Consider the following 23650-nt stretch of genomic DNA (forward strand, 5'->3'; position numbering starts at 1 on the left):
CATACTTCTAGGTAAGCGAACAATGAACTCACTGGGCACAAGCCCTTCGCAAAGGTGATCATGGTGCCCCTGCCCCATTGATGGGTTTTCGTTTTCCGCAAGTGCAGCTCCACCCTGTCCCCTACTAGGTGGACGTCCTTGTGTTGTAGAGCCCAAGCAGACATGTCAAACCTGGAAGCAATGACCAGCTCGCTGATCCTCAGTGCCCCAAAGAAGGCCACCAGGGTGGAGGCCTTAAGCAACCAGACCTCAAAGTTGGAAAAACAGATAGCATTAAAGTGTGGTAGTAGCTGTTGTAGAGTTGCAGGGGAAACCGGAACCCTCAGATCTGGGCATGGGGGGGGACATCCATGCCCATCCCTCCATCATCCTACATACCCAAAAGTTGGCTGTGGAATCTACATGCCCCCCTAGCTTAGCCTGGAAGATGAGAGCCGCTCTCCTGCTGCCGATGGACCCGGGCGCCAAGCCCCATCTGCGCAGGTGGACGCAATAGCATATCACATGGTCCACTGGGAGAGGCCATAAATTGCCCAATCCAGATGCCACCCAGAATGCGCAAAACTCACATACTGCTGCTGAGTACTGCTCTCTTGTGCTAGAGGCTAAAGATAGGTGAATGGCCTTCTTGATCTCTAGCCTCCAAAGTTCCATAGGTGGGCAGGAAAGACTTTGGGGATTTCCCTGGCAATTGGTGCAAGGATCCGAAAGTGCTCCTCCTGCATCCAAGACAGCGCATCCGCGATGCTGTTATCCAACCCAGGTACATGCCGTGTAGCATGAACACCACACCAAGCACATCACGCGGGGAGTCCTGGAAGTCCCCAAGCTGTTGTCATGTTATAGCATCAGTACTGTTCAGCCTGATCTCTGAGCTCCCCAGACCAAATGTGCACCACCACTACGATCGGGAAGGACTCCAGGAACGTCAAATCTCGTGTGACACCACTTCCCACTCTGCAGGCCCCATGGTAGTGCAACCCTCCCTCCAAAAAACAGGCTGAAACCCTGCCCACCCACTGTGTCCAATTGTACTTGTAGCTCAGCCTCCAGCAAGAATTTGGAGTGCCAGAAACAAATGTCATCAAAGTCCCTCAGAAATTCAACCCACATCCTGTCATCCTCCCTAACATTGTGTGTCACTCGAATTCAGTGATGGGGGGCTTTAAGCCCCTTGGTGGCATTGCACAGTTTCCTGAGAACAGCCCATCCTGGTGCCACTACCCTGCATCCAAAGTTCAGGTGACCCATGATGCATTTCATCTCCCTTAATGTCACCTTTTTGGCCTTCAGCAGCGGTCCCAGCCACCGGTCTAATGCTAGGACCTTGTCTGCTGGTAAACGGAAGCATTAGGCAACTGTGTCTATTTCAATTCTGATGAACACGGGCCTTGAGGTTGGCCCCTCAGTCTGTTCTGCTGTGAGCCTAGCTCCTGAGTCAGACCCTGGAATGTGCCCATAAGGTATTCATAGCTCGAGGAGAAGCCTGAGCCAGCAAAGAGGAAGTCATAAAGAAAATGGACCACTGAAGTTAAGCCCAACCTGTCCCATACCGCTCACTCTAGAAAGGAGCTGAAGTGCTCAGAGGCGGAACACCTCATGGGTAGGGCCCTGTCCATGTAGTAAGCCCCATCAAAGGCAAATCCGAGGAGATCAGAATCATCTGGATGTACTGGCAGGAGCAGGAAGGCAGACTTGATGTCACATTTCCCCATCAATGCACCCCTTCTCTGCGCGTGGACCATCTCCACTGTGACTTTGAATGACGTGTACTGCACAGAGCACAGCTGGTGAGGTATGGTATTCACTGATCTGCCCACAGGGAAGGAGAGGTGATTACTAGGCGATGCTACCCACTGGCCTTTTTCGGAATGACCCACAGAGGGGAAACCCTAAGACTGGGCACAACACCCTCCTCTCACATACTTCCTTATTGATTTTCTCTCTGACTGATTTTTTCCACGCTTGTGCCCCCGGACCGATCTCAAATTCTTTGCCCATAACCTAACCCTAGGATCCCAATAAGGGATCCAGAAACCCAATTGAAAGCCTTCCCCAAAATAGCCCCTGTGTTGCATGACTGGATAGCACTGCAGCAGTTGCAGCAGGGTGCCCAACTTCATGGGACTAGGTCCCCTTTGCAGGAGAAGGGAAGGAGGCTCCCCCATTCCTGGAGGAGTGGATGTCCCTGGGGCCGGGCCGGGGGCCCCTTCCCCTAGTGCAGGTGCTAAAGGGTTGTGGGCCCACAAATTGAACAGGCATGGCGAAAGCGGCAGGGGTGGTGGGAGCATGCTCCCAAAGACCCAAATTCCCAGTACAGGTGGTGGAACTGGCCCCCAGGCCCAAGCACCTGTCCTCTAGTCAGTGCTGTTGTGGACTTCACTATCAAGTGACCGCTGTCTGACTACTCATCGGTCACCGGTTGGTTGGGGGTCATAATCTGCAACCAGAGCTGTGGTTGGTGATTATGTGGGAAATAGGAGTAAAGCGCCGAGTGTCTCCTAAATGCCTCATCATAACGGGTCCAAGTGGGCCCGCTAAACTCTGAGAACACATGGTAGATAATGCCAAGGTACTTAATCATAGATGCTCCCCACCCCGGCTGTTTCTGCAACAACACCCCCATGTACACCATGTAACCAGCCAGCCCATTTGACAAGTTGACAGCCCATTTGACAAGTTCCGGTCTACCACTTTGTGCCTGACCAACTCCCCCTCCCTATTGTCCACTTTGTTCCTGTCCCTGGGCTCCATTTCATGGAATAACAATGAAAAAATATCCACCAAATCTTTTCTTTCATGGACAGCAACCAGTGGTCCCCAAGGGGCAAGGACACATCCCCATGAGTGTAGTGTCATGTTTATTTACGGTCATAGACCGTATTATATGTATATATAATTATATATACATATAAACAGAGACATAAACTCATCCTAATCAGCTGTTTCCAGTTTGCATAATCTGGTTTACCATCTGTAGTCTAGCATTCTTAGCTGCCTCTGAGTGTAGTGTTCAATCTTATCATCATTAGCTGCCGACCCCCTTCCAGCGACCTCCTGCCCTGTGACAGTGCCCCCTGCCTTATCGCCACCCCACTTCACCTCCCATGGAGTAAGCTGCTGCTGCGCCGTCAGCACCACCTTCTTTTCAGGCTCCCCAGAGGAAACCCCACCCCCACATTAGTCACTGGTGTGCCAACCCAAGAGGGCACTGAGAATCCTGGGCCCATTGGCCATGCTGGCACTCCCCTCCCCGACATTATCCAGCTGCCTGGCCGACAGGGAATAGCCCGAATCAGACTCACCAAAGGATCCCATGTTGGCATCCAGTGTGTTTGAACAGGGAGCCACCACTGGCCTGGCAGTTTCCACTGTCCCAGCCTCCTCCCTGGTCCCTTTTTCCAGCACATCGAGCCTTGCCTTGATCAACTGCCAAGAGTTGCAGCTGTTTGTTAGTCCAATTCCCAGCCCTTCCTAGAGCCCTAGCATCATTCCTAGAGAGTTTTGGAACCCTCGCTGTGGGAGGCCTGCCTACTGGTCTCCAGCGCCTCAAGGTGGGGCAAGATCTGTGCCATAACGAGCTGCCCCTCATCCTCAGAAGTGGAGGAAGCCTCTGGTTCTCTGAGCCAATGCACTGGCCGCTTAGAGGTGGGGGCCTTCCCCTTGCCCTTGGCTTGCCAGACCCTTTCATTGATGACATACTGGCTATATTAACTGCCCCTGATTAGCCGCTAATCAAATGTTCCCAAGAAATTTAAATCAATGTAAAGCCCCCCACTGAATGAATTAATGCCCCCAAATACATTTACTAGGTACAGTCTAGGAAGCACATTGACGGGGATTTGAACAAATAGCCTCTTGCACTCTAGGTAAGCTGCTTCCCCACTGAGCCCAATTAATGCAACCTGAATGCCCACCACTTAATGAATTAATTCAATGTAAAGTCCAATTAATGCAATGAGAAATGTAAATTGATGTGAAGCCCAATTAAAGAAATAATAATTCCCCCTACTGAATGAATTTTAATCAATGCTAAGCCCAATTAATGAACTAGGAGTACCCCCTGCTTAAAGAATTAAATAAATGCACAGCCCACTCAATGAAACAAGTATGCCCCCTGCTGAATGAATTAAACCAATGCAAAGCCCCAATTAGTGAAACAGAATGAGCCAGGAATGCCCCCCACCTAAATAATGATTCAAAGCACAGACAAATTAATAAGAAAAGAATGCCCCCCGCTTAATGAATCAAAGCAATGCAACACCCAATTAATGAAGCAGGAATTCCCCCCAAATGAAATAAGAATGCCTCCGATTAGATCCCCAATGCCCCCGCAGACAATGAATCAAGGCTCTGCAGCCACCCCACCAGGACTGTGTGCCCCTAGTAGGCCACATTCGCGACTGGCGCCAGGCGGTGGCACTCTCCTTGATATCGCCCTCACTTCTGGCCCCACAGCACCTCCACTGTCGTATTCGCCCCACCACTGCGATGCCACTGGCGATGGCCCTGCTGCCACGTCTCATCAGTCCAATGCCAGCCTGTCCACATGGCCACGATGAAGAGAGCTACCACAGCGATCCTCTCTGGTGCCAAGCTGCGAAGTGACTGAATAGAACGGAGGCAGCCAGGCCACGATTGGCCCACCTCCTTCCCTGACTGGCCAGTCCCAGCCACAGGGGAGACAAGATGGCAGCACCGCGCCTGCCTCATGTGACGGGCACAACGCCGCACTCCGCTTCATTCCGCTGGTGCTGCGGCGGGGACTGGCATTGCGCAAAGTAAGAAAGTTCCCCATCAAGAAGATATGCAAAATCATGGAAACATTTCAAACCAAAATGATTCAAACTCTACTCCTGGTTTGAAAATTGGGTGTGTGTGTGTGCCTTTGTCTTGTTTGAAGGTTTTTTAGTGGACTTTCCAGTAGGCTGATGAGATCACCCAGCTGTCCGTGTGTCCGTCCCCTGCTATCAACTGCAAGCCGGAAATGGGCTGCAAATATCAGATCCCAGCCGTTTAGTCACCTAGTAGGAGGGGCAGAGGAGGGAGCTCGCTACCACTGCCTGCACAGTGGGTTTAGAGGTAAAAAGGGGGGGTACTGTGACACTCCCCTCCCCACCCCCTCACCCTCCCTGCAGCTGCAGCCAGCCACCACTGTCGCGCCCCATCCCACTGCCAGCAATCTTTAGGGGCAAAAGGGAGAACATTCCCCTTATCTGGTTGCCCACCCTCCCCGCAGCTACTGCTGCTGCCACAGCTTTTTAAAAAATCTAAGTAAAAGGGGGGGGAACACCCCCCCCGCCGCTTTTGTTTTAAAGACTGCAAAAGCCTTTTTGCCTATGGGCGGCAAAAAGGCTAATCTGCCCCTGGGTGAATCAAACTTTTCTTCTTGCTTTTGCTCTTGCTTTTCTTCATATCCAGAGGTAGTCCTAGAACAAACCTGTGTGCATTAAAGAGGCAACATCACGTATCTACCGAGCTGCATACCAGCGGTTTATTCCAGGAAAATGGTTTTAGCTTCAGTGAGAAAACACTTAAAAATGTGTCTGTTTGCATCTATATTTGCCTACTATTCCTAAAGGTAAAGTGTGCTGTTGAGTCGGTGTCAGCTCCTGGCAACCACAGAGCCCTGTGGTTGTCTTTGGGAGAATACAGGAGGGGTCTACTATTGCCATCTCCCGTTCAGTATGAGATGATGCCTTTCAGCATCTTCCTATATCACTGCTGCCTGATATAGGTGTTTCCCATCGTTTGGGAAACATACCAGCCGGGATTCGAACCGGCTACCTCTGGTTTGCTAGTCAAGTCATTTCCCTGCTGTGCCATTAGGTGGCTCCTACTATTCTCAAAAATACTCTGCCAAGTTTCCTATCTGTAAACCTCACGATAATCATAGATTAACTCCTTATTCCCATTTCTACCTTCAGGTAAAACTCAGCTGATTCTATTGGAGAGATAACAATAACAATAACGAAGGCAAAAAATGTCAGATGAAACAGTAATGTGGGCAAAACCATGTCCTCAGGGCCTTATGGGATCTTGCAGTGATCATTTCTGAAAATTCCTGCCCACTGCCGATTTCACCTTTTGCCTTGAGGCAGCTCTGACACTTTAGTTCATCCAGATTCTACAACTAGAATATGAGCTCTGAGGACACTGTTCCCAGCCTCAGCTGCTCCTATCCCCCAATTCTCACTCCAGCTGCTCTTTCTACCTGCCTTTGGAATTCCAATATGAACAGGAGACAAGTGCTGTAAGTCTCCTCATGCTGTTAATACCCCTGGTTACACATATGTCACACATGTTTTTGTTAACTGCATGGAACATATGAAGTCAGGCAGTATATTAATTAATTAATTAAGTGAATAAATAAATTAAGCAAGCTCTCTGTACATTGCATTCTATAGAATGGAAGTTGGAGCCATTACTACTGTCTGACACATGTACTACATTCACCTTCAAGAGTAAAACATTTACCTTTCCCTCCACCCTGCAATTTCTTCTCAGAAAACTGCTGCAGATGGGAAGAGGCAAGAAATTATTGTGTTGGATTCCAAGCGGAGCAATGCTATTAATATTGGGCTAACCGTATTACCCCCTCCAAGGACGATCAAGACTGCCATTTTGAATTTTGATGAATATGCCTTAAACAAGGAAGGAATAGAGGTACAGAGAAAGCTGTGTGTGAATTTTACTGATCATTATTGCTTAAAATTGGGAGTTGAAAATATGGTCCTATAGAAACAGTTTAAAGAGTAGACAGTTCCCTGTGGCTCTTATTGAGTCCTCTGGAAGAAACTACATAGGCTGCAGTTTACAGGATGGGGTAGGGAGCAGCGTGCATATGAACCAAAAATGTACTCTCAGTAAGAGAGCAGTGACTAGCAACTAATAATGAATATGCAGGCAGAAGCCTGGTTCCTCTAGCACATTTTAGTTGCTCAGTTGAGATCATTGTAGCCAAGACAAGAAATAATAGTGATTTAAAATTTTTGATGTGGATAATCCTTAATATTTTTCAGTACTTTTCATGAAAAAATGGGTGTTTGTGTCAACATGTACAAAAATGAATTTCAACTACAATGGGATTATAGATTAGCTGCCCTTGTGCATCTTATGATAATAGATTAGCTGCCCTTGTTGTTTAGTCTTGTGCATGTAGTTGGCCATTAATGAATTTCTCTCTCTTTCTAGAAAATTCTCACAATGATTCCCACTGAAGAGGAGAAACAGAAGATTCAGGAGGCTCAGCTAGCCAACCCTGACATCCCACTGGGAAGTGCTGAGCAGTTCCTTCTGACTCTTTCTTCAATCACAGAACTTTCTGCTAGACTACAGCTCTGGGCATTCAAAATGGATTATGAGCTTGTTGAAAAGGTAATCACATCCTGATTGCTGAGTAAATGGAAATACCTAAACTAAAGGTATTACTAAAGGTAAACTAAACTTCACCACTATGTCCTTCATGAACACCATTTTTGATAACCAGTGGAGTAGATAACTAGGGAATGTAATCATTCATCTTTCCAACGCAATTAAAGATTAGGTTTCCAACCCCAGTTAGGGGTTGTATGCACAGGTGCATGCCAGTATCACATAGAGGCAGCTGGGAAATGCCCCACTGGCACATGGTCATAGTGGGAGAGGGGAGCGCCACCATTAAAGAAGTGGTGGTAGGCAGAGGAGGAACAGATATGGACCTGCTCTGCTCCATGTTAAAGGGGCTGTGTAAGCCCTCGGTTTTAAAGGGAAGTGCCCACGATTCAGATGCTGAATCGCATTTCAAGCACATCCCCAAAACCTAATGTAGAGAAACTGTATAAAAGGAGTCAAATTTCCCCAAATTTGAGTAAAAACACAGTTCCTTACACGGGGCAATCATGATTTGTGGGCCACCACTATGAAGGTGTTATTACATCCTCTGGCTTTGCCATTATTACAATGCTTACATCAAGATGTAAGTACACTGCAGAAACTTTGCAGCAAGGGCTAACCCAAGCACAAACGTAGGAGCAATCTAAATTGGGCGGTCATGCACACACACACACACCCTTGCAAGAGTCAGTTGAGAACAGGAGAGGTCTCAGGCAGGGCCCACAGATGTCCCTGGGAGATGCGAGTCAGGAGAACATACAGCAAGCTGGGAACTTCAGTGGCAGAGTCAGCCTGTGGGAGACTCTGGGAGACTCAGGTCCTCAAGAATCAGACAAAGTTGAGCTAGAATTTCCCAAAAGTGGCATAAAGACTCGGAAGGAAAGAATGAGCAAATGTTGCTAGCAAGGACTCTTGAGACAGGAAGTAGCCATGCATGGAGCCGCGCCTTGTCCAAATGTTTAGAAGCAAACAAATCCTACTCTTGAGGAGTATTTCTGCTATTCCTGCTCCTGAGGAGATCTGTCAGAATCTAGGCCCTTGGCTGCTAATTGAGCACTTCTGTGCCTTTGTTGGAGGACTTCTCTAGTCCAGTCCCGCCTGCAGGTTGGGGGCTTGACTAGGGATCCCAGAAGCATTGGGGGGGGGATGCTGGGGTCTCTCTGGTACTGAAGCTTCTGGGAAGGCTTTGGAACTAATGGTGTCTTCCATGGGTTCCCCCATGTTTGAGGGTGTGAGGGTTAGGTTCTTCATGATCCTCCCTGTGAGGTGATGAGAGGGAATCCTGGGGGTCTTCAGGGCTTGCTTCTGGCCAGTGGGCTTGCTTCTGGCCAGTCTTCCTCTTCTGAGGACCCCTCTGATTTCTGGAACACCAGATCCTTGGGTTCAGAACAGGTCCTAGACTGAGCTCTGACAGGGGACAACAAATTTCTAGTGCAAAATATTGAACATTTATTAAGATTCTATCAAAATATGCAATATTTGGGGAGTCAATAAAATAGATCTCTATTTGTAATACTAGTAAACCAAATTGTTAACATGGGAAATTTGAGAAGCTAAACTTGCTTGCATGAAAACAAGAACTCATGGGGATAATTTCAGAGACAGGTGGGGAGTTAACTGACACAGGGAACCACAAATCAGAGGAATAGGCTGATTAGAGGGGAAAAGAGGGGATAGGCAAAATAAATTAATGCAGTGCAGCTGCTTTGCAATGGCTTAAATCAGCAGTGGCTGCACACTGGTTTGAGGGAGCTTAGGTTTTTGAGTGAAGATGGATTGAGCATCTTCTATCTTACTCTTATTTACAAAGAGGAGGCAATAAATTATGCTTCTAAGGTGACAATTCTTGGTGAGTATCATTGAGGAGCAGTGATGAAAACTTGTGACTGAATGTATAGTCAGGGAGATTCAGATAGGTTGAATTGCCTAAGGGTAGAGATCACTATAGGTGTGAGGCTCATACTTTGAGACTTGATCTAATCATGAGGTTGTAGTCTTCAAGGCTAATTTAATTGGTTAGGAAATAGTTCTTGCACTTGAGGGAGAGGTTGCTCTGCTGAGGAATTGCTTTACTTATTATCACCTTCTAGTTTCCCAGGGGAAGGCATTTGAATTGCTTATATGGCATACCAGGTTTGTCTGCAGTTGTCCTAGGATCTTCCCAGGTTATTTGATATTCTCAAAGACCTGTTCAGCCCTTTCTTTGTTGTTGGTATCCAGCATGGGAGAGGGGCACTGATGCCAAACATTCTCTTATTCCACTGCAAAATGTATTTTTCTGTTTGGTCTCTGGTAATGCCAATGTGGACCTAAAAGGTCATGGAGTTTGGTCTGAAAAGGGGTATATTCCTAACATTATATTCTGCTTCCTTGAATCTAGGCAAGTTGATTTACATATTATGTAGCTAAAGCACATTGGCTGTCATCCAGCATAGTCTTCTGGTGATGGAAGGACAGATCTGCAAGAAACCTTCAGCGTCTTTGTGCTGAAGTCTTCTTTGTACATTAAACTAAACATGGAGGGGGGAGGGAGAGAAACTTTCATTATCCTTTTTCTCCCTCCAAAAGTCCTGTACACTTGTATAAATTCCTGTGGATTAGGCAGCCCTTTGAAATATATTTATACAAGTGTAAAGGACTTTTGGAGGGAGGGGTGGGCTTGGAAGAAGCTCCTCCTCCTCCTCTGTGCTCAATCTGCTGTGCAAAGAAACCTTCGGTACAGGAATAATGTGTTGGTTCAAAATTTTGCATTCATCTTGGTAATTCTGTAAGAGGGACATTTTTCTATAGGACTACCTTATATAAAATTAAATAGGCTGTTAAATGCTGAAATAACATGGAACAAAATCTGAAAGAAAATGAAGATAAAGTCATCCTATCTCTGATGCTTTTTAACATCTATATGAAACTGCTGGGTGAGATTATCAGAAGATTTGGAACAGGATGTTATCAATATGCGGCTGACACCAAAATCTATTTATCCATGACATCATCATCATGAAATGGCATAACCACCCTCCCAATGCCTGCCTACAGGCAGTAAGGGACTGGATGAGGGATAATAAATTGAAACTGAATCCAAACAAATCGATTCGACTGCTCCATCTCCACACAGGCAGAATCACTCTGCATAAGGGATCCTCTTAAACTTGCCCTCCAAAACTGCTGCTGGAAGAGCATTAAAGCATGCAAGTGAGAACATTCTTCTGTACCTAGGCACCATTAGCATACTTAGCTACCTTGCTGGTTTGGTGTTATATAATTGGATCCCAACATAGAACTCATTTGTAACATAGCTTAACTCATTTTGGTGTGCAATATCTAGCAGGCTTTGTTTAAGGGCTAACTTGACTTACTTTTAGCCCCATGCTATTAATAGCACAGGAGAAAATCCAAGTAAATGTAATTTTTTCACTACTAACCCTTTCCATCGTGATTGAAAGCCACCCCTCAATATCAGCAGTGCCAAACTCTTAGAAAGCAAGATAAGTTTTAACCATCAACTACATACCACAAGCCAGGCCCGGGTTTCCACTCTTAATACACCTGCCTCTTAAAAAAACCACATTGGCCACACAGCATGGCACTTGAAATAAGCTCCTCAGAAACTTGGCTTGAATTGTTTCAAATGCTGCAAAATGTGTGTATAAAATAATCTGAGCACCATACAAAAGTTGGACTTGCACTTTTGCTTCATATAATTTGATAGCCGCCGGAATAAACTGTCCACTTAATAAACTAGATCAGGAAAAAGCCAGGATTGCTGGAATGCTGCTTTGGGCATTTGTATTACATACTCTTTATGTGCATTTAAGCTAACATTTGCTTGAAAAACTACCCCTAAATATTTGAAGCAATCAACTTGCACAATTTTAAACCTGTCATTAGTCCAATTCAACTTTTGAGGGGACTTTGCAAACATTATAATTAGGGTGGTTTTTAAAAATAATTAACCTGCAAAGAAACTTCAATGCAGTCACAAGCAAGAGCTCATAATGCTGCTCTTAATCCAATAGGAGACTGAGATAGAATCACAGCATCATCTGCATGGAGAAGCACTGATATGTGCTTAGATGTGAACTTTGGAAGATGATTAAGTTACTTAACCTCTACACTAGGAGGGTTATAGAAAAATTAAACAAGAATGGAGCTAAAATGCCACCTTGCTTTGTGTCCTTTTGAGTAGGAATCTCCTCTGTTATCTGTCCATATGCATTGCATCTGACTCTCAAATGGGTGTTATCATGCAATTTGTAAATAAGAAGGAAAAGTCTTTAGTCAGTTGAAGAAGCTTTAAGTTTTCTCCATAATTTCTCCCATGAAATGAGGTCAAAAGCAAACTTAAAATCCACAAAAGCAGTGAGTAATGCCGCTTGAGAATTTTGAGTGTATTTTTCTTCCAGATGATGAAGCACAAAGCCCTGGTCTAAGGCTAAACGGCTGGCCATAAAGCCGGCTTGCTTCTCCACTAGAATCTCTTCTGAATCAAATCAGGCAAGCAGTTTATCATATAAGTGCTAGGCATAAATCTGGTGATGTTTAATAAACTTATAGGACGGTAATTAGCTGGGTCATCTCTCCTGCCCTTTTTAAATATAGAGATTATTATGGCCAAACCCTATTTCTTCTTTGATGAAAATAAGAAAAGAGGCTAAGAGTCATCTATCCATCCATTTCTCTTAAGGTGTACGCGTTGCTAATCCCATGCATGGCAATTCATCAGAGAGCTTGCGAGCGGGCTACCAGCAGGGGGAGAGGAAAGCAGCATGACCGGCAGACAGGCTTGTGGGCAAGGTGGCAAACAAAATGGCAGTGGGGGAGAAAACGGGTGGGAGAGAAAACGGCAGCCGGCGGGCGAGCAAAAAAACGGTGGTGGCAGGTGGGCGGGCAAAGAAAACGGTGGTGGGTGGTGAAAACTGGAGGCGCAGATGCTCTGCACCCAGCTAGTAATTTTTAATTAGCTCAGGAAGGATAAAATGGCCACATGTAATGTGAAACTGGAGGTAGTCGGACCCACGGTTAATTTTTCTAACCGTGAATCTCATCACAGATGTTCATCCAACCAGAGCCCGACAACTTCTGTTTTCAGGTCAGGGAGCCTCTTTCTCTCTCCTCCTGGTCCATCGAGGCTGCATCCCAGCAAGCTCTATAGTGCTTGCATTGCCAGACGGTGGGCAAGGCATCAAAATGTCTGCAGGGCAGTAGCTTTTGGCCATGAACTTAAAGGGGGCATGCTGAGTGTAATCTTGCCTTTTCAGCATGGTCTATCAACCCTCAGCAGGGAAAGAGCATTTAAATCTCTTTAAATGCCATACAAGCCCTGCCCTTGTAGGGACCCCGCAACAAAATCGTCTCACACAAACACAATTGCTGGCAGTGGGGGGATGCTGAGGGGCACTGTTTTCTGTTACTTTGGGGAGGGAACATAGTGATTTCGTAGGAGGTGGTGTGTATATGAGGTATGGCCTGCTGTGACCGACAGTGCTCTTGTGATGCCTCACCCCAGCAAAGCAGTCCATGGAGATCAAACCACACTCCTGCCCCATGTTGGCTTGTCACCCAGGGATTAGTCTTCTCATGAGAGGGCCAGTCCACTGGGGAGAACCTTAGGCTCGAATCTTAGGCTTGAAAACCTTTGGTCTTCCATCGGACTGTGCACTCATGAGTTGAGGCATCTAAGAAAAGTGGACCCCACTTGTGTGAGGCACCTGTTCTCTCTGGTTAATGATAGAACTTTTGCAGAGTGACCTCCCCTCCTCTCAAGGGAAGACTTTGACGCACCCAAAGGAGAATTTGATGCTCCATGTGTCCAAGCATTGCTGGGTGGGTGGACTGGGGAAACACCAGGACCGGGGACAGATCTTAGTTCTCATTCAAATTTCTTGGGTTTTGTCCGGCATTGCGGCATATGTAGATCAGCCACTGTGGGGAATCATGGGAGAGAGCAGCCCCAATTTCCATGGACCCCGGGAGAGTGGGGTCACTATGCCAGGCAAAAATGAAAATGTATATGTCCTGATGGCCGCCCAGATTGGCAGAGGACCCGCTTGAACTGCTTCTTTGCAGCACTTGCCAAGACTGGGAGAGGTGTTGTCAGGGTTCTCATCTCTGTGGCTTGCTTTTGTGGCACAACCAGGCTTGGCACCGTCTGCCATCCAGCCCACAAGTGTGTTTCCATTGTCTAACACTCTCATGAGAGAGTGGCCTATGGGAGAATGGCTTTCATCATACATTATTAGCGATTCAGCCCCATCTCCCTGTCCGCCCCCTGGATGGTTCTTCTCATGAATTGTTAATGGGCATCCCCTTGGCCTTCGACTCTCATGAGAGAGAGGTCCACTGAGGAGCAGCATCCATCATAATCACAGAGGGAGAATCTCCTCTGTCACTTGAGGCAATGTTGATCATTCTGGATGGTTCTAGCAAGCCTAGGGACTGCACACATTAACCCAAGGGGAAGGGGCTGAAGCCCCCTTCTCCAACATCATTGTACAAAAAATAGACCTGAGCCATTCCATAATTCCTGGGTGGGGCTGCCTTTTAAACCAACACCAGGTATTGCTGCCCTGCCATACGTTACCTTCCCAATGATCTAATCGGGTTGCTTGGTTTATGTTGCCACCATGACTGCATGTGCTTGTGAACACAGAACCTTATCACTTCATTTTCAGAGAGCAAAGCACATGGTATTGCCATCCCATCCCCTTTATCTCCTGGTTGCTAGGAGAGGGGAACAAGAGACAGAGTGGGAAGAGGGCATGTCCCTATGTGACTTTCCCGCTTAACAGGTTTACAAGCTTGGGATGGGATGTGGCATCACCCCTGTTGCCAGGCAACTGCTTTATTAGATAGGAGAGCACCATCATCACAGGCAAGTGCTCAGAGAGGCAGCCATCAAGAAGTACCACAAGCATGGAGCAAGTGTGATACCAGGCGGGTCTGGGCTGCCCTCTCTATGATTACGGTTCCAGAAACAGTACGAAATCGTGTTTCTGGCAACATCCATGTTCGAATGTAACGCTGCCACTGCAAAAGCTCAGGTTGGGGTGGCAAAAATCACTACAAACTAATGTGTCAAATTGGAGTTTGGCGAGAGAAACTTCAGGTCACTTTTGCCACAAAACTGTGGTTTCACACATTCAGATGTATGCAAATTCCAACCTCTGCCCATTTAGCAGTGGTTTCACATAATATGTGGTTCAGCCCAATGAGCACTCCCTGGCACTTTAACTGACTTAAACTGTGTTATTAAATTAGCCATCTCTGCGGCCATAACTAAAAAGTAAATCTACCCCCTTCTGGGGGGTTGTTGCTGTATTCAGAGAATGCTCTAGCAATGACTGAGTGCTGTTCCTCCACTCTAACAGGTATAACATCATTTAAACATACAACATTTGAATCTAAGAGGAGAAAGTCCAATACTTCATTAGCTTCTGTGCTCTGGTTGGAGCTCAATGGTAAGAATATGTTGGCTGTGTTAAGAGTTCACAATACTTACATTTCTTTAGATGTCAGAAAGCTTTCAATTTTGGGTTGTTTAGTGGCTTTGAGTTGGCCTTGAGGATTGTTTCTTAATCATTGCTTGTTGTTTCTCATCTTGAATGAACAAGTTGCTACTCAAAACAAACGTAATCTGCCAATCGTAGTTTCTAGCTATATCCATGTTACTCATAGACAGGGAGCCTCAAAATTCCAAAGCTTTAAAATTCCAATTTTGTTGCAGTCCAAAAACCAATTACGACTACTATGCATTTATAAAATCCACAGGTCAATTCAAAGAAAATAAAACAAAGCAAAATAAAGCTGAATTGGAGGAGTTACCACAGCATCTCTTCATCATCTTGATTCCTCCATCGGCCCTTTAATTAACCACCCAGCACTGGCGCGAGGGGTGGCTGGGTGCTGCAGAGTTCCTCAGGAGTTCAGGGTAGGGATGTGCACGAACCGGTTCGCTGGTCCCTTTCTGGACTGCCAAACAGGTTCGGAGATCTGACGGTTCAGCGGGGGGGGGGGTATCTACCCACCACCATTACATTTCCCCTGCCGGCACTGTGTTCCAAATCACTGGCATGGGGAATGTGCACCGGCTACTTCCAGTCTGACACTGACTGGGGCAGCAAGAAGCTACACTGCTGCCTCGTGCCAGCGATTTTGGCACAGTCCCAGTGAGGAAAATGGGTGTGTGTGTGTGTGTCTGTGTCTGTGTCTGTGTGTGTGTGTGTGTGTTAAGAACATACTCTCTGCTTCTTGAAGGTAATCCCCTCCCCCCACCGCCAAACCAGCCATCTGCCAGTTCATGCACATCCCTAGTGGGGGTGGGCAGGGAGTGCCGAACTGATTCCTGAGAAGCCCATGTGCTGCTGGAGAAATGCACAGCCTTCTGGGGATTGGAGTCCCATTCAGGACTTCTCAAAGGGAAATAAATAGAATATTTCCTCTGTCTGAGTGTGTTTTTTTAGGATATAGGGTATGGCTTTGATGTGGTAGCAAGCATGAATTGTCTCCTTTGCGAAGCAGGGTCCACCCTGGTTTGCATTTGAATGAGATACTACATATATCAGCACTGTAAGATATTCCCCTTAGCGGGTAGGGCTGCTCTGGGAAGAGCACTTGCATGCCGAAGGTTCTAAGTTCCTTCCCTGGCATCTCCCCAACAGGACTGAGACTCCTGCCTGCAACCTTGGGGAAGATGCTGCCAGAATCCTTAGACAATACTAAACTAGATTGACCAATTGTATGACTTGGTATAAAGCAGCTTCCTATGTTCCTATATAAGAGCTAGAGACAATCAGATAGATAACTTTCACTTTATTAAGAAATGGTCACTTTTTGTACCTTTTTGGAATGATAAATTTAGTGTTGTAGGTTGCTACTCATTGTTTTCTGCAATGTGAATGTACCATTGTGAAGTCTTTTTGATTATAATTTTGGTTGGCTGGGTTAATAATCTAAAGCTTGTTTTTCAGTTGATCTGTATAACTGATGGTTGGAGCTTAGTTGGCAGGGATGTGTAGAACATTTTGACATCAAAATGTTTCAACTTGAAAAGGGCCATTTCAAGTTTGAATCAAATGCCCTTCAAATAAAGGGCCTGTTTCAAGCTCAAAATAAAGCAACCCCATTTCTATCAAAATTTGGCATTTCAAGTGCTAATTTGGAGGCCCGTTTTTCCCTTGCTGATTGGTTTTCTGGCACTGATTGGCTTGCAGTCTCCTTGATTCTTGGTTGGCTTGTTATTATACAAACCAAGTGTTGTAATGCGCAACTGTGGCTGGGAGGAGGGAGTGGCAACAAAAAAGGAGGGAATTTCAAAATATATTCGAAGGGACTGGGAGGCAGAGAAAGCCCTTATGCCTCTCTTAAAGAGGATACATCAGGAGAGGAGGGTACATCAGAGGAGGAAGGTAGGTTTGATTTTGTGGTTTTCTTTTCTTAGCACTGAATATGCTGTGCTGTTACTGGTATTATCTGGTTTTGTTGGATTGACAAAGGCAGAACCTGCCTTGAGTTGTGTTTTGTTTTGGTTTGTGAGATAGTTTTGTGGCGAGAAATGGATAGTGGCAGCTGTGTGCGTGTGTAATATTTCTTGATGATGAGCTCCATGTCTGTCCTTGAGACTAATTTGTGCTTCACTCACTGGTCTGGTCTGCTCTGCAATCTGCATTGCAAGGCATACTCAGTCAAAATGTGGCTGAAGTTGCTCTAGTTGAGCTTATGGCTATGCTTGCTGCTAAGGGTGCTGCTGTGGCAGCTGTCGTAATGGTGTGTGAGAGAGCAACTTTTGCCAATGATGTTACTGCAGCGCACACAGTGTGGCTCGCAGTGGATTCCAGGTCAGTGATTCTTTTGGGGCCATTTGGACTGGTTTTGAAATGTGTGTTCTATGTTGGGAGGAACAGTTTCCCTTTTACTGTGTGCTTCTACAGTGTAAGGCATGGATGCAAAATGCATTTCAAATGCAATGCAAAACTTGTGCGTGCACTCTGAGTGCAGTTTCTTCCAGCCATAGGAAACAATGGGGAAACCTGAAACACCCCATTGTTCCTCATGAGTAGCTAGGGACACCAAAGTGGTTTGTGTGGTAGTGCATGATGGGTGCACCCAACCCATAAAAGTAATGGGCAAGCTGGTGATTTTAAACAAATTTTTAACCTTTCCCCAAAACTTGCTCACTTGCCCATTTCTTTTGTTGCCCATCATGCCTACCACACAACCCACTTTGGTGTTCCTAGGAGCTACCCATGAGGAACAATGGGGTGTTTTGAGTTACCCCATTGTTCCCTATGGCCAAAACACTCAAAATGTTTTGAGTTGTTTCATCGAATCAGCTGGCTTGACCCCTGTTTCAACAAAATGTTTCAGCCATTTGTGTTTTGTTTTGAGCTCAAAACAAAATGCAAAACTTATTTCGTGCACATCCCAACTAGTTGGTTCTCTATGTGTTTATTAATGTTCTTGTTTAAAACACACACAGGCAGCCCCATAGAAAGTAAGTTACCATGGTTCAGTTATTTTTCCAACCCCAGGGTTCCCCAGAAACATGCAACATGTCTCGCAATAAGAAGATCTGCAGTGACAGAGAAACTTTTCTTAATGACAGTTTATCCACCACTATCAATCCTCCCTTGCAGAAGAGTTTTGGGTACATTCTCATTTTACATGTGGCAATGGTAAAGGCCCAAGAGGCCCTAAAAACTGCCCCCCGCCCCCAACTTTGCAAGCTACAAGCAGGTTCAGCTGAAAAGTGACCCTTTGGCACCTGAGGAAGGTGAGAATATTCTGCCTTCCCCCGTATATGAAGAGCACTGCAGAAAACCTCCCTCACCCTGATCTGAAATCCCATCAATCCCTTTATTTCATCTCTTTCTCTCTGTCTCTGTCTGTCTCTATACACACACACACACACACACCTCTCACTGTGTTCCTTCTCTCTCCTTTCACTCCCCCTCATACAGCATGTCTCCCCACTCTTTCCTTCCCAGTGTTCTTCTTGCCCTGCTTCTTCCTATCCTTCCAACCCAGTAGTGACTGACTTAGCCAGTCTCCCTCCTCTTCTCACTTGCAGTTTAGAGCAGCTGATGTGTGCCCTCTCCCTGCAAGGTGGAAAAGGAGGGCAACAGACTGGAAGGATCAGGGCAAATCTGCTGCCAGGAGTGACAGCCTTAACTTGTTTCATGGTGGTGCAGCCTTTGTGGATTGGGGGAAACCAACACCAATGTTCTAGAAAGGTCTCTACCTTTCTAAAGGGGAAGCACAGTGTTTGTTTTGTTCTCCTACCCAGAGGTGCAGCTAAGTAATCTTGTAAACTGGACCTAATGATGTTACCTCCCCTCTTTCAAGATAAGCATTGTCTTCTCACACACACCCACACACCATTTTAGCCAATGTTTAAACAGAAGTAGTGAACAAAGGTTCACTTCCCCTGTGATGAAAACTAAGCAATGAGCACCTTCTCCTTGACTAAGCAGAATTAGTTCAAACAGATACAAACTGTTCCAAGTCATTTTCAAAAGCTATTGATCCCAACTCAAAAATTCATAACTGTAACCCTCACCATTTACAGAATCCAAATTCTGTATGAACAATCCTGCTACTAGCATCACTGCAGTTTTCACAAGACAAATTTCTTTTGGTTTAGTAATGGGAAATGGAGGGTGGTGCTAGTGGTTAGAATGCTGGATTAGAACTGGGGAGACCCGAGTTCAAATCCCCATTTGGACATGATACTTGCTGGGTGACTCTGGGCCAGTCACTTGTCTCTCAGCCTAACCTACTTCACAAGGTTGTTGTGAGGAGAAACTTAAGTATGTAGCACACCGCTCTGGGCTCCTTGGAGAAACAGTGGGGTATAAAATATGTTTTAAAAAAAAAAAATACAGAATCAACCAAGAGATGAGACAGACACCTTTCTGAACCACATGTGGAAACTTCCTTCTTCTGCAACCTTACTTATTTGCCATGTTAAGACACTTGCTTTTAGCAACTCACTAGCTGACAAATTCAACTAGTGAAGCATTCCCCATCATTTCAGCTCTTCAACAGGAAAACGTTAATCAATTTCTATCTATGAAAGGCACAGGAACCCTTAAAGTAACAATACTGTCAAATGAACATTGGTGTAAAGAATATGACACACGTGATAGAAACTGCCATAACAAATGCATCTCAGCATCATGCTCTATTTTACTTTTGTGTAACACATGAGAGAATCTGGTGAGACTGAGAAACCTAATATTCAAAGGACACCTAGCAACATAGAGTTAGGGTATACCCAGCAGGGTTTATTCTAAGCATTTCTTCCAGCTGCACAGGAAGCCAGTGCAGCTCTGCCGGCCATCTCACATTGCCAGCTGTCTTGAGGGTGATCTGTGGATTGTGCTGTGGATTGGGGCCCCAAGTTAGTCAGCTGTTCCTGAGTACAACCTACCCAGACTAGCCTACTTTGGGCCTGTATAGGAATGCTGCCTGTGGTGGTGAGCCTGCCGGGATCACCCTTTTGGGGAGCTATCTTGAGGGACGGCCTAGCCCAGGAATTTATCTCTCTGTGCGCGCTGGTTGTGTGGTAGTGGTGGGTAGGTATTTCATATTTAATGTCATAGCGTTATGGCTGTTTTAGAAGCTGAAGCTGCTGTTCAGAAAGCTTATGTTTTGAGTTTTGGATGAGATTGGTTTATTATTGGTTTAGGCTTGTCTGGAGATGGGAAGACAGGGCATATACATTGATTATGGGGTGACTATTCTGGTGGTGGTGGGGAATAGAAGAAATAATGTTGGCAGGTCAGCAGGCTGTTACAGGGGAAGTGAAATCAGAAATTTCTAGCTGTCCTACCAGCACTTTGACCTTGGGGAGTAGTGCTAACCTTGCTCCTTTGTAATGCCAGGTCAGTCTAGAAAAAAACAGAAACCATCCATGATCTGATTATGGATAAAGGAGCTGCCCTGGTATGTTTCACAGAGATTTAGTTGGGGGAGATTGGTGGCCTAGTCAGGTCAAAGGGTACTTTGTTGAGAAGCAGGTGAGGAGATGTGGGCAGGGAAGCAGAGTTGCTGTGGCCTACAAGAACAAAATCTCCCTTACCAGGATTCCTGTTGCAGTGTCCGACCATATTGAATGTGTTTACACAAGTTTTGGGACCAGAGATAGACAGGGACTTCTGTTGGTGTACTCATCACCTTGCTGCCCAACAGAGTCCTTAACTGAACTGACATATTTGGTCTCGGGCTTGGAGTTTCCAAGGCTTGTTTGGGGGGGGGACTTCAATGTTCACTTCGGGAACAATTTGTCTGGGGCAGCTCACCAGTTCATAGCAGCCATGACAACTATGGTCCTATCCTAAGCATTGGGCCCAACTCATGTTGCTGGTCACATACTTGATCTGGTATTTCACTCTGATCAGGGTGATGTTCCATGGCTGGGGACTCCTGTGATTTCTCCATTGTCATGGACGGACCAGCGGTTAATGTTGGACTCACAACCACACCTCACCTCTGCAGGCTGAAGGGCCTATTAGGATGGTCTTCCCGAGAAAGTTATTGGATCTACTAGGATTCCAAGAAGCCTTGGAAGGATTTAATGTTGGCTCTGCCAGTGATCCTGTTGATGCCCTGGTGGAGAATTGGAAGAGCAAATTCACCAGGCATGATTGTTCCTAAGTGTCCGACCCACTTCAAAATGGGCCCCTTGGTATATGGAAGAACTATGGGAGCTGAAGCGGCAAGGTAGACGACTGGAGTGCAAGTGGAGAAAGATTTGACTCTAATCCGACAGATTACAAGATAGAGTGTAATTTGAAAATCTAATTTGAAGAGCGTAATTTGAAGACTCAGACAGTGTGTGCGGCAAAAGAGCAATTCTTTTCTGCACGTATTGCATCCACAAGCTCACATCCAGTAGAGCTGTTCAGGGTTGTGAGAGATCTAGTACATGTTCCTCTTCTCTTGAATCAGAACTTGGAACCATCAACTACCTGCTGTGATGTTATTTGTAGATAAAATCTCTCATATTAAGGCCGATTTGCACACCACAAGTGTCTGATGCAGAAGTGTCCAACTCCTCTTGTGTGGTTAGGCTAGATCATTTTCAGTTTGTGACTCCTGAAGATGTGGATAAACTGTTTGAAACGATACAGCCTGCCACCTGTCATCTTTACCCTTGTCAAACATGGCTTATACTATCTGGCAGGGACGTTGTTGTAGAGGGCTTGGTAGAAATTATAAATGCTTCTCTGAGAGAGGGCAGAATGTCTCCCTGTCTAAGCAGGCAATCATTAGACCTCTTCTGAAGATGCCTGCATTGGATCCTTCAGAGCAGGCGAAGGACAAAGTAAATAAGGGAGATGGGGAGAGGGTAAGAGCAGACAGGCAAAGGACAGAGGAAGTGAGGAGCATTTCCTGGGTATTTTTCTGCAACAAAACAAACTAAGCAAGAATTTCCTCTTTTTTAAAGAACTAAGCAAGAATACAAGATCCACCCCTGGTGGTGTGGAAAGAAAGGGAGGCGTGTGCTGGCTGGCTGCAGGTGCCCACCGAGCACTGCTGCCTCTCCCTGGTCTCCATTAATTCCTGGCACACTTGGCCTTGGCCTGGTTGGAAGTGGGAGGAGATTTGTGCCTGAAGAAGGATTGCTGATTGGGATTCAGGAGGATGGGAGCCTGCTGGTAGGGGTGGCAGGGAGGCATGTGCGTGCTGGCTGGCTCAGCTGGTTTCTCACCCGGCCCAGGGAGCCTCACAGTCACTGCCCGCCTTCCTACCTCCTTCACAGCTTGCCGTTTGTCCAACTCCATATGCCAGCTGTTGCAGAACCAGAAGCACTGAGCAGCAAGGGGAGCGGCATGACAAGGAAGGTTAAAGACTTGCATGCACAGGCACTGCAGGTGGCTCTGGGAGCTGGAGAGTTAAGACAGTGGCTGTCAGCTTTGCTGCCCAGCCCAGCCCACCATCGGCCATGTTTGGGCTGGTCTGCAGGCCTGCCACACTTCACCTGTTACCTTGAGAGAATAGTCATGCTCAGCTGCCTGGTGGCAGTGCAGTGGGAGTTGAGTCAGAGACTGTAGTGGGGCTGGATTTGTGCCCCGAGGTCCTTGGGGAAATAGCACCTCTGCTGTGCCCTTATTATCAATGCCTACTAGTTGGAAGGCTATAGGCCACCTCCAGCCTCAGAGGCAGGCTGTCTCTGAGTAACAGCAGGAGAGGGGGCATGCCTTCAACTCTGGTGGCCCATCTGGTGGCCCATCTGGTGGGCCACTGTGTTTAACAGGATGCTGGACTAGATGGGACTTGGGAATCTAGTTCAAGAGCAGGGCTGTTCTTATGTTCTTAATTTTTCTGAGGCATTTTTTCACTCTCCAAGTTTGGGGTCTGCTTGCTTCCCTTTCATCTATAATAGAAATTCTGCACAGCAGAATTTATCCAGAATTGGCTGAGCCCAGAACAACAGTCTTGAGCTACAGTAAGCTGCAATCTTGTGTGTCCCTGCAATTGTTCCAAACTTGCTTTATATCAGTTAGGTGGCTTACAAATTAGCCCACTTCGCCATCTTTAATTGGGGTGGATGACATCATCACAAGCTACACCATTGAGGCATCCCCATGTGTCACTCTGTACAGCTGTACCGAATTTGGTTCAAATCAAATGTTTTAAATTAAATGTTTTAAATCATTGTTTTAACAGTTTGTTTTATTTTGTCTTAATTGTATTGTGAATTGCCTAGAGCCTTTGGAGTCAGGCGGTATATAAACTAAACAAAGAACACTTCCCTAGGCATAAGCCCCAGTGAATTCAGTGGCTGACATATCGTGCAGTGAGCTGCTGATCTCAGTAACAGATGCAATTGCTGCTTCCGAGTTACACTGCAGCTTGCCCATGCTGCTTCTGGCAAGTGCAACGATGCACTGCTTAGTAGCCATGAAGCAGCCCTGCCATCGGAGGTAGCGCGGGTGAGCTGCAGAGTGGCTCAGAAGTGGCAGATGCATCTCTCACTTGGATCAGTGGTTCACTGTGCAGTATGGGAGCCCATGACACTTTCTTCTGCGTAAATAAATATTGATATCTGTATAACTGGATAGTCAGATTAGATAAACCCTGCTTTGTTTCAAAAGGTGAGGGCAGCCAGAACAGGCTGTAAATGTATTCAGTTCAATTAAAAATTATTTTCAAATGGAATCTCAGTGAAATAAATGATGAAAGGCAACGTTCATGAATGTGAATATTATGTAGGAGTCTTTTGACTCTCCTTTTAAACCTTAACACATGCATTCCTCACACAGAAGCCCTCTGA

At 46.1% G+C, this 23650-nt stretch overlaps 1 protein-coding gene across 22 annotated transcripts in view; it reads left to right on the forward strand.

Annotated features, from left to right (window-relative positions):
* FHOD3 (formin homology 2 domain containing 3) overlaps positions 1 to 23650 on the forward strand; it is a 663149-nt gene that overhangs the window by 570044 nt on the left and 69455 nt on the right. For 21 of the 22 annotated variants that reach the window (XR_008309501.1, XM_053259375.1, XM_053259376.1 and 18 more), the window contains 2 exons: positions 6508 to 6666; positions 7195 to 7377. The exons of the other annotated variant lie outside the window; for it this stretch is intronic. Coding sequence is in view for 20 of the 21 variants with exons in the window: in XM_053259375.1 (XP_053115350.1) it covers positions 6508 to 6666; positions 7195 to 7377 (342 nt within the window). In the remaining variant the exon portion in view is untranslated. The remainder of the gene's footprint in view (positions 1 to 6507; positions 6667 to 7194; positions 7378 to 23650) is intronic. 22 annotated transcript variants of the gene reach the window in all.

Source organism: Hemicordylus capensis, chromosome 6, assembly GCF_027244095.1.
Source record: "Hemicordylus capensis ecotype Gifberg chromosome 6, rHemCap1.1.pri, whole genome shotgun sequence".
NCBI lineage: Eukaryota > Metazoa > Chordata > Lepidosauria > Squamata > Cordylidae > Hemicordylus > Hemicordylus capensis.